The 18,246-nt window shown below is 35.9% G+C and overlaps 2 protein-coding genes and 2 long non-coding RNA genes across 6 annotated transcripts in view; 2 read left to right on the plus strand and 2 right to left on the minus strand.

The window, feature by feature from the left end:
- LOC309475700 overlaps positions 1–11,664 on the minus strand; it is a 28,217-nt gene extending 16,553 nt beyond the window's left edge. Inside the window, exon 1 of the long non-coding RNA XR_014197788.1 lies at positions 10,340–11,664. This is a non-coding gene — a long non-coding RNA (uncharacterized lncRNA). The remainder of the gene's footprint in view (positions 1–10,339) is intronic.
- Positions 1–18,246, plus strand: part of LOC309475595 (uncharacterized protein) — a 374,444-nt gene that overhangs the window by 2,059 nt on the left and 354,139 nt on the right. The window contains exons 2-5 of the mRNA XM_082138428.1: positions 1,645–1,974; positions 4,319–4,446; positions 6,180–6,339; positions 7,287–7,598. Of these exons, the coding sequence (XP_081994554.1) occupies positions 1,645–1,974; positions 4,319–4,446; positions 6,180–6,339; positions 7,287–7,598 (930 nt within the window). The remainder of the gene's footprint in view (positions 1–1,644; positions 1,975–4,318; positions 4,447–6,179; positions 6,340–7,286; positions 7,599–18,246) is intronic.
- Positions 12,784–13,649, plus strand: LOC309475727. Its single transcript, XR_014197817.1, has 3 exons — positions 12,784–12,941; positions 13,129–13,411; positions 13,550–13,649. It is a non-coding gene; the product is annotated as an uncharacterized lncRNA (long non-coding RNA).
- LOC309475659 (CD48 antigen-like) overlaps positions 17,295–18,246 on the minus strand; it is a 50,664-nt gene continuing 49,712 nt past the window's right edge. For all 3 annotated transcript variants that reach the window (XM_082138564.1, XM_082138562.1, XM_082138563.1), the window contains exon 4: positions 17,295–17,638. In XM_082138564.1, the coding sequence (XP_081994690.1) occupies positions 17,466–17,638 (173 nt within the window). In that variant the 3' untranslated portion in view covers positions 17,295–17,465. The remainder of the gene's footprint in view (positions 17,639–18,246) is intronic.

Genomic DNA, 18,246 nt, shown 5'->3' on the forward strand with positions numbered 1-18,246 from the left:
GACCGCATTACCACCTCGGGTGTGCATTATTTTTCTAATAATTCAACGGCCTGTCGTCAATTATTCCTTACATATATATATATATATATATATATATATATAAGTTTATTAAAATATTCCTTTTACATCTTTTTCAAAGTTGAAATGAGCATCTCATTCTGCAATTGCTGTCTAATTCTCCTGTTTTGACCAGAAGAGTCAGATAAAAAAACAAATATTCCCAATCATATCAAAAGGATGAGCTACTGACAAAGAAACTAGTCTGTGAGAAGAGTTATGGCCCCATAAGGAATGGGATACTCAGAGAAAACAAGATTAGGAAGAATTTTTCAAGATTAGGAAGAATATTACAAAACGAAACAGGATTTCAATTGATCTTGAAATTAGAATTTAAGGAAATAAAATCTAGAAAGTTTAGATTTAGAACACAAGATTCATATTTATTTATATATATTCATATTTATTAATTTATAATTCAAGGATCAGCCAATAGAGTGGGATGACGTCAGAACCCGGAAGTCTAATTTGCCGATGGTTCCTATGAGATTTTCCTATGGTTTTCCTATGTTTTTTATTTATTTTTTATTTATGAGTAAAATAAAGCCTGTGGTAAACATAACGTGATGATATTTTTACGTTTTGTTATATAGCCTAACATAACAGTGTCTATGCATAACTACATGCAACTAACCCTCAACCAAATCCTAATCCTACCCTAACTCTATAGTTAGTGCATGTTGTTAATTTATATTACTCAATACTTAATGTATAATTACACTGTAACAGGGACACCTTAAAATAAAGTGTAACCTAAAACCCCATATGTACAGTAAATCTCGAAGGAACTTTCGGGTTGCATAACCATCTCTAGAATTTTGTGTTTGAACTTCCATTTTTGGGCTCTGGGTATTTCATATGGCATTTTAAAAACGAGCGGTTCATTCATACATCTGTAAGATCTTCATGCTGTGGAAATACAAACCTGGAAGACTGAAAAGCAGCAGAGCTCATAAGGTCTCTTGGAAACATTTTAATCAAAAACAGTAAGGTGAAAACAATAATAGAAATAATTAAAAAGTTAAAATAACAAGATAGTGTAAAATAATAAAAAATTTAATAGTACGCTACGCTATTTTGTTTTTATCTTTGTGTCAGTATGTATGTTAAATCTGGTCACGTGTTAATTTATATAAAATGATAGTAAATGTTACATAATTGCAATTATTTGTATTAAACGTGTGAAATTACCATGTTTTCAGGCTGTACTATTAAATACCGTGTATCACGTTTAAACTCAGGTTTATTTATTTGTGCATGTTCTGTTTGCATGTGATCTTCCTGATACAGAAACTTACTTTTGACAGTTTACAAGTCATGACAGGTTTAATTAAAAAACACAGAAATGCAACAGATCTGCGATTCACAGTAGCATTTGCTACACTTTAAAATAGTGTCAGGAATTATGTTAGGAAATCGAATTGCCTGAATCTTTCTTTTCCAACCTGTATATTGTTTAGTAAATGGAATTATCATATGTCACAGTGTTACAGTTAAATACATATGTCTTAGAAGTGCATGTAAATGGAAATCTTAACAGCTTTAGAAGCGTAATCTGTTTAGAAACTGTTTCTGTTTGTTCCTCAGGTGTGTTTGGAGTTGATGAAGTGAAGTCAGTGTCAGTGATGGTGGGAGATTCTCTCACACTAAACACTGATTTTACTGAAACAAAGGGAGATGAGCTGCATTGGAAGATTGAAGGTGAAAGCGATGTCATTGCACAGATTGATAGAGAAGCCAACAAAATCACAGTACCTGGGAATAATGAAGAGAGATTCAGAGACAGGCTGAAGCTGGATCATCAGACCGGATCTCTGACCATCACAAACATCAGGACCACAGACTCCAGAGTTTATGAACTAAAGATCAAGGACAGCATGAATGACAACAAATGCAGATTCATTGTCACTGTCCGCGGTGAGTAACTCAGTGCGATCATTATGTGGACTACCTGTCTGTGAAGATGAGTTGAAATAATCACAATTATACACAATAATCCTTTATGAATAACTGTTTATTGCATATATACTGTATATATATTTATACATAATTTATATTATATATACATGTAAATAGTTTATATATAAATAACATTTTCTAATAATACTTGTTTTCAATTTATTACATGCCTGATTCATATTCAAATAAGATTAAAGAGATTTCTTGATGTTTAATATAATTGATCCAGCAAACATTATTTTTAAAAATTCAAAAAAGATAAGCACAAATTGTACTTTTACACAATGAAAGGCAATAGAGAAGCAAGCCGAGGATCTAAAAGCAAGCGGGTACTTTATATAAACAAAATACAGAACTAGTGAGCACAAGGAAAACACTGGAGAACAGCTACAGCACACACACCATCTACATTCTCCACAAAAGTTGTATTGTGATGAGAATGGACCCAGACTTACCTAAACACAGGCCTGTTTTCAGAACAAGCAAGAGCTGATAGACAGGTGAAAGTAATGAGTAAATATGATAACCAACAATACAGGAACACATGGAAAATGTAAAAATGATACATCAGAACCAAATTGAACTTCAAAATAAGGGTCATTGTGTATATATATATATATATATATATATATATATATATATATATATATATATATATATATATATATATATATATATATATGTATGTAATCAGATTATATATATTTTAAACATTTTATAATGCACACTATTTTGAGAGAATTTATTATTTGAATGTTTTTAGTGATTACTATATGGAAGTTCAATCATTTAGGCTACTTTCAATCATTCCTGTCCCACTTTTATTTAAATATTTCATTAGCATCATTGTAATTGCAACAAAAAGGTTTGTCAAATATTTTTAATAAGTATTTGTTTTCCGCTTTGCATTTGTTCTTTTATATTTTGTATTCTTTAAACCATGAGGAAATAAATCCTGTTACCACAAATGAAGTCCTATGTCATGTTGCGTTACCATTGTTTTGGCTGAAATTACTGATTCTGAGCTCCTTTATTTCCAGATATCATGATTTGAGTTTGTTTTTATCAAAAAAGTAGGTATAGAGGAGAAACAGGTCTTGAAAACTCAATGTCAATCTTTAAAGTGACACAAAACCTGATGATCTTGTTCACCAGCATGATTTGAGATGTTCCAATAAACATCTTGAGTTTCAACGGAAGAAAAAACATCTGACCGTCTGTATCAGGGTTTACCAAACTGAAGGGGTTAATTATTCACACTCATGTCGTTCCAAACCCATAAGACCTTCATTCATTTCAGAACACAAATTAAGATATTTTTTTTATGAAATCCAAGAGGTTTCTGTCCCCTCATAGACATCAACGTCATTTCAACTTTCAAGGCCCAGAAAGGTAGTAAAGACATTGGTAAACTAAGTGAGTACAGTGGTTTAACCATGAAGCGATGAGAATACTTTTTTGTGCGCAAAAACAAAACAAAAATAACGACTTTATTCAACAATATCTTCTCTTCTATGTCATTCTCCTACGCCGTTGACGTAGTGTAAACAGTGCAGCGCTTTCAGGTTCTACGTAAGAAGGCCAGCTCACTATTGGCCAGCCCCTGGGTCAGCATCACACGCATGTGTCGTGGTGCTCACGTGACTAGCGTCGGCCAAAAGTGAGCCGGCTTTCTGATGATGAACCCTGAAGCGCTGCACTGTGATTACTTGGGTCAACAGTGTAGGAGAATAACGTGGAAGAGAAGAGATTGTTGAATAATGAATAGTTTTTGAATAAACTAAGGGCTTACCGGTTTGGAGCAACATGAGGGTGAGTAATTAATGACAGAATTGACATTTTTGGGTGAACTAACCCTTTAAGGTCACGAACACCTAGCGGTTTGTGAGGGAATTGAAGGGGGTTCTTGAGTCGATGACACATATAAAATCATAATAATGTTAAATTATAATAAATATTCTTAAAATAAGAACAAAAACACTTACAATAAAACAAATTAAATATTGCCATGCACGCCATGTGAACATTAACTGACAACAGAGAAACATTTACATGCAAATGGGTTGTTAATTTATTGAAATATTAACTTCCTGGGAGGGCTTCAAGAAAATACTTTTGGTCAAAGAGCTTCAGCTGACAAAAAAGTTTGTGAATCTGCTTATTTTCACATTTAACTTCAATTTTAAGTCACAAATATTCTGGGTCTCTGGCATTTTTGCCCCATAGTGCATGTACATTTAAAAATGTATTGAATGAAAGTGACTTGCTGCATAAGATTAAACCATTTCCGTTTGTTCTCCAGATGTGTTTTTTGTTGATACAGATGGAGTGAAGTCAGTATCAGTGACTGAGGGAGATGCTGTCACCCTACACACTGGTGTTACTGATATACAGAGAGATAAGATACAGTGGAAGTTTGGAGATCAAGACTTAACCTGTTAACAGTCGCCTCCACTAGTTGAGCTTAAACCCAAACCTGACATACACAGACTAAAACAGTCACAGTTCATGAACCCTCTGGACTACAGGTTTAATTCTGGTCTCTTTAGAAAGATGAAAGTTGTGAGTTTGATGTTCAGGTACCATAATTAATTATATTACTAGGAAAAAATGATGAGAAGATTATATATTTTGAAAAAGAAAATATTATTTAATTTGCATAAAGGGTATTTAGGAATAAACATATTAAACTGTGCCAGAACAATTTGGAAAATAATAAAGTTAAAGTCTGAACAAGTTATAATTGAAATCTGAAGTAGAAGACACTAAAAATTAGGTTCCTGTAATATTCTTTCTTAGTGAACGCACATAAAAAGTAAAAAAGACATTTGGAGAACCTGGAAAGAACGATTAGCAATTTATAGAAGGTGAACCATAACATACCACTAGTTATAATTGAGCGCAATTGGTAAAGCTGCAGTTTATGAACATTAAATCAGTTATGCTTTGTCTGAACAGTTAGGCTGTCTAAAAGCACAATAGTTTATCACAAGTTATGAACATGACTAGATGTCTGACATTTATTTCTACTCTTCTGTTCTCGGTTAAATTTCAAATTCTAATGCTAATATTCACATCTGTGATTCCAAACTGGTATTTTCTGTGTTTCAGTGTTTGAGTCAGCAATAAACATTTTTTTGGTTGATTCCCTGAAAAGTTTAACACCGTGATTGTGTGGTGCTATCAAACATTGATCTGTGTGTTTGAGTATCCAGAGCAGACTGACATAGCAACACTGGCTAAACCAATGAAGTGAGTTTGGTAAAAAAAAAAACAAGGGCCAAGACAGAGGCAGACAGGCTTCAGGAAACCTGTTTGGATATTTAGCGAATTGTCATTATTTTTGTAATTCCATTCCAGTGAAGCATAAATTACACAATGCACCTTCACTAGGAATAGCCTACAAACATTAAAATACCTAACACAAACTTATATGTTTGAAAACCTACACACAAGGCTGACAGATCATTTATATGTTGACTGCATTTTCCATCAATCAGAACTTTACTATCATTACACTGGCTGACTGTGTGCAGTGAATATTATTATAGGTCGGCCATATTTGGACAACCCAGAAGTCGGTGTCGCTGTTAGAACATTTTGAATCACTGACCAATCAGCGCCACACAAAGAACGCTGGAGGCGGGGTTTTTCTGTAGATTCTAGCAAGCAAGATGATGTAAAGTTGATCTATTGATACTCTTAGAGTACATTATTTATCAAATAATTGGCAAGTATTATTATTCTCTCTGAAGATATGTTATACGTAAACGATCGAAGCTGATTTAAATGACATTTCTCTTAGATTAGCCCTTTTTGGACTAAAATCTCTGAACTGATTTTATGCTTTGGATTATTGCCAATATAACCACCCCTGTTTTGTTTGATGTAATGGATCTGTCATTTTCAATTGACAGTTTTTTATTTATTTTTTTAAAACCCAATTTGAAGTTACGTGAATTGTTATGATCTCTTGATAGGCTACGAATTAAAATTATGTTTTCGCTATGACATTACGATCGTAAATATAGATGCTTGAGCCTTTAATCTTTCAAATTATGTATTGTTTGTCAATATTAATTCAAAATGTGATCGTAAAATCATTCAGTAAGTATCAGTTTACAAACATTGGAACCAGCGATGGTCTCGCGCAAGTTAATGGATTAAACAGCCCTGTTGACACGAGATGGAGAAACACTGATCTGAATGATCAAACCAGAGACCTCAACATCAAAAACATCCGCATCGATCAGTCTGGAGAATATACAATGGAGATCAACACCATCAGTATGGTTTTACACAGACAATTCTATATGGCTGTTGGTGAGTAGCCTAGTTGTTCTGTGAAATGATATTACTCTAGTAAACAGTTAGCAAATTAACTGTTAAGATTAGGCTACATTAAATTAGATTGAAATGTATGCAGGATTTATTTAATAATGTACTGAGATTGATTTCCATTAGTTTATCATATGCTTAATTAATAATGTATCGTCTAAAAAGAACGACAGACTGAAGTATCGTCTTGTATCGACTTAGGCTGTCTGAAGAGGTTCCGTTTCTTAACTTTTAATTGCGGAATGCAAGAAGAAATGTACAAACGCACCAGCCTAACTCACTCGCTCGTTTCTCTCTACCCGGCCTGTTCCGAACTCACCGCATTATAGCTGCCGGTGCAAAATAAAACAGCAATTTCACAACAGTTAAAAATAGTCTGTGCGCTACAATTGTACCATGTTTATTCTTTTTGTGTTCAAATGTTTCCAGTAAAAATAATAGGCTACAGTATTGTAATTTGGCTATACTGTATTTTTGAGCTGTGACATGCCCCCTTGTATAGCCTGAAGAACAACTTTGCAGAGAAAACGCATGACAAAAGTACCAAACATGTCATGTGTTTTCAATCATTCCTATCAAGTAGTAGCCTATTGCTGCACGGTTCTAACGTAAAATGTAATGATTTTTAAGACCTGAACAATTAAAATGTAATACCATATGTCCATACGAGATACAATTTATCATACAAATATTTACCTGCATATTACTAATACATAAATATCATAATGTGGGGACATTCATGGGCATGTTTTTATTTGAAATGGTAGAAATATAAGAACTTCTTGAAGGAAATTAAACTCTTATATGGAATTCATCTATTGCAAGAGGTTGAACCAAGCTGTAACAAGCTAAGGTTTTTACTTTATGGTATGCACATCTAATTCTTTGTTCGCCTCTCTGACTTGCCTTCATTGTGTTTGTTGCTGTGACAGGTAAAATGAAGACAGTATCAGTGACGGAAGGAGAACCTATCATTTTGAACACTGGTCGTATTGAAATACAAGGACATGACTTGATATTGTGGAAGTTTAAAAACCATCTCATTGCTGAAATCAATAAAGGGACCAATGAGTTCTTAACACATGACACCAGTGATGAGAGATTCAACGGCAGACTGCAGCTAAGTGAAACATCTGGATCTCTCACTATCCGTGGCTCCAGAATGACAGACTCTGAAGATTATCATCTGAACATGATCAGCAGCTCACACACCGTTCAGAGGACCATCAGTGTTACTGTCAGTGGTGAGTAGATCAAATCTTTCATTATCAATATCTTATTTACTGTATATGAATTATTTAGATATAAGAATGTTACACTTGAAATGATTTCAAAGTATATGCATGAAATAATTACATTTTACAACATATACAACTTATTATAAATGTGTGACAATTAGCAGACCCCTATAAACATCTCAGCCAATAGACCTTAAGCAGCAGCTCTGTGAGACTATGAATGTAAAATGAGCGTTTGATGGGAACGGATCCTAGCAGAGTAATACATGCCTTGGTTAACTTTCAACCCTACAAAACTTCTGCCTGTTGTGTAACATGTATATAGTGCTGATGTTTATAGTGTGTGTATCAGACACATTCACACTAATGTCTGTCTTTATCATTACAGTATCAGATCTTCACTCAGGTTATATAGTGCTGATGTTTATAGTGTGTGTTATAGATCAGACACACTCACACTAATGTCTGTCTTTATCCTTACAGTATCAGATCTACACTCAGGTTATATAGTGCTGATGTTTATAGTGTGTGTTATAGATCAGACACACTCACACTAATGTCTGTCTTTATCATTACAGATTCAGGTTCAGGTGCTGTATCAGGAATATCTGGTGCCAGTGTTGTTCTGATGGTTTGGGCTGTAACTGTTGTTTTACTGCAAGAAGTATAAGTAACCAAGGCAAAGGTGTAAGTATTACATGCAAACAACTTGACAAACACCATTAATATAGAAATATTAAATATATGATATTGTTGTTTTACTTTAGACAGAACAGCCAACCTTACCATTAACACAAATAGAGCTGATCTGGTGCTGTTTTGATCAAAGCACACAATGTTGCTCTATATTGTAGCCATTTAAAATAATTTAGTAATTTACCACATTGATTGGACACTACTAATTGTTTAATTTAACAAACTGTTATTGACTCCTGAGCCAATGGTCAATAAGACCTTTTATATTCGTTGAATCTAACTGTCAGTGTTGATGTCACTCTCCATTAATTAGCATCATATCAGAAATAAAAGACTAAAGAACAAAGAATAATTTAAATTAACATTTATAAATCACAACATATTCTCCACAGTGTGTAATACATTATGGTACAGGCTAATAAACAGAAACAAGTGTAATGCAGGAGAACATATAATTATCATCATTGTTCTCAACACTATGATTTATTCATTACTATTTTCATTTTTTAACTTGGTGTTTTTACTGTGAATATTTCTGTGTTTTTATAACAGGTTTCAGTGAAGATAAAGTGAATCAAACTCAGGATCAGGATGAATAATGAGGAGAATCAACCTGTAATAATCTGTAACAATGTAAACATGTGCTTTGCATGACATACTGATCAGTGTAGATATATGTAACAATTTTAATTTAGCCTAATTGACAAATGCCTTATGCAAAAGCCTTGGGCCGGTTTTGCCGGGAAAATCCAAAGGATGTGACGTTTACGCATGCTCCCGAGAGCTTTTCTTCTGTTCTATGACACATGAAGTGCATCACATGATCAACTGCTAAATTCAAATGCTTTCGCGGTTCGGCTGGAGCTGAGCGACTGACACTCAGCGCTGTCATACTGTATATCATAACTATTCAGTGTTTTCAACCACATAATGTTTATTTTAGGTATAGCAAAACAATGCATTTATAGTTTGTAAAATACACACTGATGTTTATGGAAGCGGCAATAGCAATCTTTTCAATTATAAATTAACGACTTGTTTTATTCATATCAGATACACATTGTATTGGTAGCCTAACTATAAAAAATGATTCTCCTACTGCACTGGATACACTTACTTTAATGTATTCCAGAAGTAGATGAATTGACGTGTTGTAAATCTGACAGATCCGATTCACTGAATTGTGGTGCAAACTAACATGGTGGCGTTATAGATCATTATAAAGGTGAAATCTAAAATGCTCACGCTGGGGGGGCAGCTATTATTTTAATTTTTAAAATGATGTGAGAAAGGGTTAAATATGGAAGCTTGTTTTTTTGCCACTGGAAAATAATTAAAAAGGTAATTGCGACTTTTTATCTCACAATTCTGACTTATTTTTCCGCAATTGTTTATATCTTCCAAATTCTGACTTCTTTTCTCAGAATTGTGAGATATAAAGTTGCAATTGCGAGTTATAAAGTCAAATTCCGATGAAAAAAACTGAATCTCTAGGATTTATACCTCACAATTCTGATTTTATAACTCGCAATTGCGACTGCTCAAAAAGAAAAGTCAAAATTGCGAGAGCTAAACTTGCATTTGCACGAAAAAAAGTCAGAATTGTGAATTAAGTTACACTTACTTTTTTATTTATTTTTATTCCATGGCGGAAACAAGCTTTCATAGTTAAAATGCATCTCTGTTTTTTTAATGTAGCCTATATATTTCTGACATATAAATCATGCTTAATGTATTCTTTTTTTTTCTTTTTTTTTTGTGCTTGATTACTAGAACAAAAGTATGGTATGACAGTGTTTTCTGCTTTATGAACTGCATGACAATGTGAATGTGAATCTGAAATATTGAAATATGAGTTGAATTCTAAGTGATTATTTGAGAGCCATGTGGACACGAGGAAATATATACTGCTGTTTTATATGATCTTACTGAACTGATTCATTTTTTCCAACTCTGTTTTAAAATGAATCAAATACAAAAGAAAATGTGAGTTTATGAATCCCTGATTAATTAATTTTTTATTGATTTGATTGTGGACTACTGTTTGTTACTTCGTATTCTTGTCTTAAATCTGAATCCTTTTCATTATAGTTTTTCTGTATCACAGGTATTTGTAAAGCTCATATATCATGAGTAATCTGAAACTGGTGTTTATTATAGTGTAATCTTACGATTAGTTGCATGGGGATTTGTGACTGATCTTACAAGTGTAAAGTGTAATTTCTGTTGTTCATACATGGATCTATGTGCAAATACACAATAAAGCCAATCAATAAAACTAAGACTATTATCAGAGTAAACAGGGTGGATGGATTGCAAGTTGCTGAAATTGACCAAGGCAAAAAGAAAGATTATGCAAAATTTGAACATGTTAAATGTTAAAACATTTAACATTTTAACTAATACCTACCTTTTATACCTTTTTTAACTAAATGGGATCTGACTGGCATCGGACTAACACTGAACTATATAATGCAATAAATACTTAAAAAATAAATGTAAGACCAGTTATAATGACTGAAGAACAGGAGTCAAGAGATGCATCAATTGAAGATTTTTTTACTAAAGAATAGTTTGCAGTTTCATCAGCAGAAGTCAGCTTCAACACTCAAGGAGTTCATAGGCCGCTCTGCCGTACACACTTAATACAGCAGCAACAGGGGCGTAGCACAAGATCCCGGGCCCTATGCACAGGCAGTCCTGATGGGCCCCCATATCCCTCATTTTGTTTTCTTTCCTTTCTTTTTTGGTGGCCTGATTTGACTTTCTTTGAGAAAGACATTTCTACAGCTGAAGTATGCACTCCACCAGATGCTCAACTAACCAACATAAACAAAATGCGTGCAGATGGACACATTAGCAAGGGGTGGGACCGTGAGACCTTAGATAGTCTTTACTTTTTTGTATACAAAATGTAGTCAGTCAATCAACCAAGTTATTCAGCCAATACACTAACTTTACATTTCATATGACATTCATTATGAAATTTAATTAGGAAATGAAAATATCCAGGTAAAATTAAATATATTCCAGACTTTTCAAGGGCCCTCTCTCCCCTTGGGGCCCTGGTAATCAGTACTGGTTTTATCCCCAGTCCGACACCACTGAGCAGCAATACTCTAACATAGGTCACTAAACTACATCATCACGTCAGGTTGAATGATTCTGATTGGTTAAGGCACAGATAAACAGAAAATGTCCACATATGGGCTGTGAGTCAGAAGAATATCTCCATCGATTATCTGGATGACAGATGGTCATTTTACCTCCCCTGTGTGACAGTAGCTCACCTCAGAACATCCTGTAACACACACACACACACACACACACACACACACACACACACACACACACACACACACACACACACACACACACACACACACACACACACACACACACACACACACACACACACACACACACACACACACACACACACACACACACACACACACACACACACACACACACACACACACACACACACACACACACACACACACACACTGAGCTGGTTGAGCTCTAGCTCTGACCAGAAAACTTTCCCAAAACATACTGATAACATGTACTTTCTCTCAGTAAGAGGTTCAGACAATATTCATCATTATAGTGATTGAAGATGAAAAGTAAAGCAAATGTTTTAGCTAAGAATCGGCGCGTAGACAACCGGCCTGAGTGACCCCAGTGACCTCAGCTGTCAGGGTCAGCTAGAAGAGTAAATATAGTTTTTAACAGGTGTTCGGTGCTTTTCTCACATGTAACTTTATAATTGGTAAATCTCAGAAGCTTGACGATGTCATTCAAATCATTTGATATTTAGCTGCATAAATATTGATTAATAACTCATTACAAATCACTGAACATTGAAGCGCTGTGGATTTCTGAATCCAACCCATTACAGTTTTTCTCGATTGTTTACACACATTTTCTGGTACTTGAGACACAATGACCACAACATGTAACTCATTCACCAACCCCCTGAGCCAATTCTGCTAAACTACAAGCACAATTCCTGCTTTACACTCAAACTGCAGTTCTAAAACACACTTTTTTCAAAACACTACACACAATTCTCTGCTTTAGGCACAATTTTCATGCGGAAAATTTCTTGTTTTCACAAGGAACACACTGCCATTCAAATATGCACACTGACTCTTCACATGGGCAAACACCTGTCACACAGTTTTACAATTAGCAATCAGAGCTTTAGCATAAAAGGGCAACAGGTGAGCTCTTCAATGGAGCAATGGATGCCAACATTGGAAACAGAGGCAGAGCCAGAGGAGTGAGAGGAGGAGGAGGAGGAGTGAGAGGAGGAGGAGGAGGAGGAAGAGGAGGAGGAGGAGGAGGAGGAGGAGGAGGAGGAGGAGGAGGAGGACGAGGAGGAGGAGGAGGACGAGGAGGAGGAGGAGGAGGAGGACGAGGAGGAGGAGGAGGACGAGGAGGAGGACGAGGAGGAGGACGAGGAGGAGGACGAGGACGAGGACGAGGACGGCCAAGGACCGTAATCTCTGATGAGATCCGAGCCACTTTGGTTGATCATGTGGTCAACCATGGTCTAACAATGAGGGAGGCTGGGCAAAGAGTACAGCCAAATTTGAGCAGGTACACTGTGGCATCCATCATCCGGACTTTCCGAAATGAGAATAGGTAAGAAATCTACTCTCACTAGAAAATTGCAGTACTACATATCAATACAGTACTCAATGAGTACAGTAGTACAGTATTGCCTGTGGACTGTTCTGTAGGACTGTAAAAATACTGTAAAGTATGCTTCATGTATATAGGAAATGTATACCTACTTTGTATTTACAGTATTTTACTATTTGTTTGGCAGAACTGAAAGATTACCAACACAAGGCGGTCGGGAACGTGTTCTGTCTCCTGAACAGGAAACTCAAATCATTAACATGGTCCTAGAAAACAACGCCATAACATTACGGCAAATACAAAGAAAGATAATAGAAAACAATGACATATTTCAAAATATTGATAGGGTAAGCTTATCAACACTGGACCGTGTCTTGCGCAGAAATCATCTCAGGATGAAGCAGGTCTACAGGGTGCCATTTGAACGCAATTCAGAAAGAGTCAAAGAATTGCGACATAACTATGTGCAAGTGAGTCCCACAATTGATGCATACTCCCAACACTGTATACAGTAAATTATACATATTTCAATATTGTAATCATAATGATTGTGCTTCACAATAGTGACCACTCCATGTCTATTTCTGATATTGTCATGTGTGTTTCAGAGAGTCCTTGAGCTAGAGGTGGCTGCAGTGGAGCACCAGTTCATCTTCATTGATGAGGTTGGGTTCAACCTCACAAAAAGACGAAAGAGGGGAAGGAATATAATCGGCCAGCGTGCCATTGTTGAAGTCCCTGGCCAGTGCGGAGGGAACATCACAATGTGTGCAGCGATTACCCATCACGGCGTCATCCATCACCATGCTACCCTTGGCCCCTACAACACCGCCCATCTGATCACATTCCTGGACACCCTACACAACACACTCATTCCACCAGATCAGGTAGATGGCCCAGAGCAGCTCAGGTACGTTGTCATTTGGGACAACGTAAGTTTCCACAGGGCTGCTCTGGTTCGTAACTGGTTCACTGCCCACCCACGCTTTTTAGTTGTTTATCTCCCTCCATATTCTCCATTCCTCAATCCTATTGAGGAATTTTTTTCTGCCTGGAGATGGAAAGTTTATGACCGAAATCCACAAACGCGTATACCTCTTCTCCAAGCTATGGAGGACGCATGTGGAGATATAGCAGCTGATGCTTTTCATGGCTGGAATCGCCATGCTAGGCGATATTTCCCCCGCTGCTTGGCCAGGGAAAACATTGCTTGTGATGTGGATGAGGTGCTGTGGCCAGACCGCAACAGAAGAGAGGATGCAGCATAGTGTTTTTTTTATTTTTTATTACTGTAACTGTATACAGTAAATTCTTCTGTTTTGTATGTAGACCACTGTATGTCCTACTTTGTGTTGGTTGGGATGTACACTGTGTACATTGTTTTTGTGAGAAAAATAAAATATATTCGTTCCCGTGTATTTGTGTGTTCTGAGTATAAAAACAATATTCTCAGATATTTTACAACACACTTACTGTAAGTATGTACTATCTGTAGTAAGTGTAACACTGAACAAAAAAAGGCCTAAATCATTATGATGAATGGAGAAGAAGTGTTTTCCATTCATCATAGTGTTTTACATTGAGCACATCAGTGTTCAAATGGTTCTTATAAATGTCTATTCATATGATGGTTTGTGTGTGTCATTTGAAAACAAAATACCATTTTGAGAAGAAATAACATTGTTTTGAATGTAAAGTTTCATTTTGCAGGAGCATTGAGGGGTTTTGCCCATTGTGTGTGTGTTTTTGGATTTGTGTGTAGAGTTCTGAGAATATGAGGCATGCTTTCAGAAAATGTGTGTAAACAATCGAGAAAAACTGTAATACCATTATGGGTAAGTGCCAATATTGTATAAAAACATTTTCAACCAGTTGATTAAATTGATTACATATTAAAGGTGCAATAGGTGATTCTCTACAGAATTTATTTATTTTTATTCTGGCTAAAAGTCTCCACATATCCCGATAGCAATCACTCTGTTAAGCGGTCTAAATGTATTTTTAAAAATAAATATCGTTTGTGGAAGGTGTAGGACCATAAAATGTTCATTCAATCATTTCATTCGGTCAGATTGTGTTCCCTGTCAGTCAGCGTGTGTTTGCACACTGCACAGCCTGTTCACACAGACATCATACATCAGTGCGTTCACATACACTGTAGTGTACAGAAAACAACATAAACAGAACAAAACAGCGTGAATCATTTTCTTCAACCCTTTGAGGTAAATCGTCATATGCTTTATGCCTGAAAAAACTCAGCTTGATTTCATGAAACTCGACAGAGCCAAACGGGGGAGAAAAACTCTTCAGCCAATCAGAAGACTCCTTCAGTCTGCTCGCCTCTGTGTGGTGCGCGTGCCGCGTGTACATGAACGCGCTACTCACTGATAAGAGCAAAGAAGCTTGTGGAAGAAATGTTATATTTAAGATGTGTGTGACCATCATGTGACAGTAAAAGAGCACACACAAACCTTATTATATGGACTTGTATTGGAATGGTAAAGAGTGTTGGTAAGTGACAGGAGAGCCTTCACTCAAGGATAACGAACAAGTCTAAGAATGTTCCACATATGGTTGATATACCATCATTGGCCTAGAAAGATAACATTCTGTGAGTCAAGACTATAAAGGAGGAAGGATGTTCTCCCTTCACTGTCACACTCTGCAGACTCTCTCTGTGTGTGTACGACTGCTGGCCTTTTCCTGCAAGAAAATAAACCTTATTAAATACTTTTGGAAATGTTTGCCTCTTATTCAGTGATAGAATTTTGTTTGCCACCACAAGCTCAAATAGGCTACTGATGTTTTGGCTCAGTTTCACATCCTTTTTTAATTCCTTAGCTTTTAATAACACCACAAAACAGAAACCTGTGTTTATCACTTGTTTCCAGAATGTTGCAGCACTGGTTTGGTTCGATCTGCTGTTTTAGGCAATATGTCCTGAGATATAGAGAAATAAAAGCTGTTCAAGGATGCACAAAGAGTAAGAATCAGTTGTCAGTGTTGCTGGATTCACTGCTTTATTTTTTACAGTTAATTTGTGTTGAGTGGAAATCTGTCCTAAAGGAAAATAATGTCTTTGCAGATTTCCCCATCAGTCAACCGCACACATGCAATAGTAAACGGGAGCAAGACGTTTGTCCACTCAACAGAAACCACATTCATTTGGGTCAGTCTGACTATAAACTAACCTGAAATAAACTGGTTTCACTTTGAAATTGAGCTAAAGTTTCTAAACTAGCATTCCGTGGAAACATTGTTTCTTGCATGAGGGTAAAATACACTTTTTTCAATTTAACTACTGTTTTGAGGGGATATTTAAAATTATGTGTTATTAAATGCAATAATCTTAAATGGATATCTGTTCTCTGATCTAAATGTAATGAAGACTGCAGACGGTCTCAGTTCTTGTGGTTATTTCAACATCTTCTCTTCTCTGCGGTTAAAGACCCTGTCTAGAAAACAACAGCATTAACAAAACCTCTTGTTTATTTACAAACCTCACAAAATACACTGAATAGAGTACAATGTAGAGCTGACTTGAAGTTTACACAATAATTATTTGTTTGTGTTGTTATTTTCACGTCTCATTTCATATATTTTTTGTCCCTTTGAGTTCCAGACCACATCCTGTAGATGTTTGACAGTCTCTCAGCAGACACAAACTGACCCTTATGTTTCATCATGTATTAAGTGAGATTTTAAAGTTACTAGCTACTAGTATTTAATTTTTTCCCCTGGGGGGATAACAGTGTTGTGCATTTTTATTTTTTATTTCTTGTATGGTTCTGTCTTATCATTTAAAAACATCTGAAACTACATTTAGTATTTTAACTACACTGCATTCAGTCAGAGTTTTTTTACTCAGACCTCAGATGCGCTTGTCTTGCAGATGAAGCTCATGGAGTGACTAAACTGACTGAACATGAACATCATGTTGCTTATATCCCAGTGGAATGTATGAGGTCCCAGTTTAGGGGATTGTGGGCCCTACTTACTTTTACTTTATTTAAAAATGTATAGTCTTTAGCTTCTTCCTAAAATGTAATCTTATTTAAACACTTAAATTTTAAATTCACTAAATTTCATTTTGTCATAAATAACTAAGGGACCATCAAAAGCAGTGGTATTACCATAATAGACAACAACGAGGGCGTTTTTTTTTTTTTTTTAAGTGGGTAATATTGGGACAAACTTGCTTATCACCGAGTTGGGACAGGTGCTCATTAATGTCTGTTTTAAAATCAAGTTTTACTTCTCTGAACGGTTCCAGTAGAGCTATAGAGCTGCAGCCTGCAGGTGAACATAATTTCTAATTTGACCAAAAATAAATAAATAAATCATACACAAAAATCTGAAATCAGTATTTTATTTTAAGCACAGCATGTTTATAGTTCTATTTCAATTTTGGTATTTTAAACATAGCATTTAAAAACACTGCATCCATTCTTTTTTATTTTTGTCATCATGCAAAAAGTTAAAAAAAATATATTAAAAAAAAGGTAAAAAAAGAATCATCAAGAATCAAAAAGAAGTATCAGATCCAGCACTGTGGGTCTGATGTCTCTCCAGTTCAACTCTTCTTAATCTGATGTCATAAACCAGCACAATGAAAGCAGCCGAAGCGGCCACGCCCACCAGAGCAGTGACGACCAATCGGATCACAGCTTCAGTCCCTCCAAAATAATGGACTTCATCTGAAGAGAGAAATTATAACTAATGTACCGTGACAGAGATTGGTTGAGTAAATACAGTGGGGAGAACAAGTATTTGATACACTGCCGATTTTGCAGGTTTTCCCACTTATAAAGCATGCAGAAGTTTTTGCATAGCATGCATTTTTATCATAGGTACACTTCAACTGTGAGTGACTGAATCTAAAATCCAGAAAATCACATTGTATGATTTTTAAGTAATTAATTTGCATTTTATTGCATGACATAAGTATTTGATACATCAGAAAAGCAGAACTTAATATCTGGTACAGAAACCTTGGTTTGCAATTACAGAGATCATACGTTTCCTGTAGTTCTTGACCAGGTTTGCACACACTGCAGCAGGGATTTTGGCCCACTCCTCCATACAGACCTTCTCCAGATCCTTCAGGTTTCAGGGCTGTCGGTTGGGCAATACGGACTTTCAGCTCCCTCCAAAGATTTTCTATTGGGTTCAGGTCTGGAGACTGGCTAGGCCACTCCAGGACCTTGAGATGCTTCTTACGGAGCCACTCCTTAGTTGCCCTGGCTGTGTGTTTCGAGTCGTTGTCATGCTGGAAGACCCAGCCACGACCCATCTTCAATGCTCT

The sequence above is a fragment of the Leuciscus leuciscus genome, assembly GCF_965113295.1.
Source record: "Leuciscus leuciscus genome assembly, chromosome: 15".
Classification (NCBI taxonomy): Eukaryota; Metazoa; Chordata; class Actinopteri; order Cypriniformes; family Leuciscidae; genus Leuciscus; species Leuciscus leuciscus.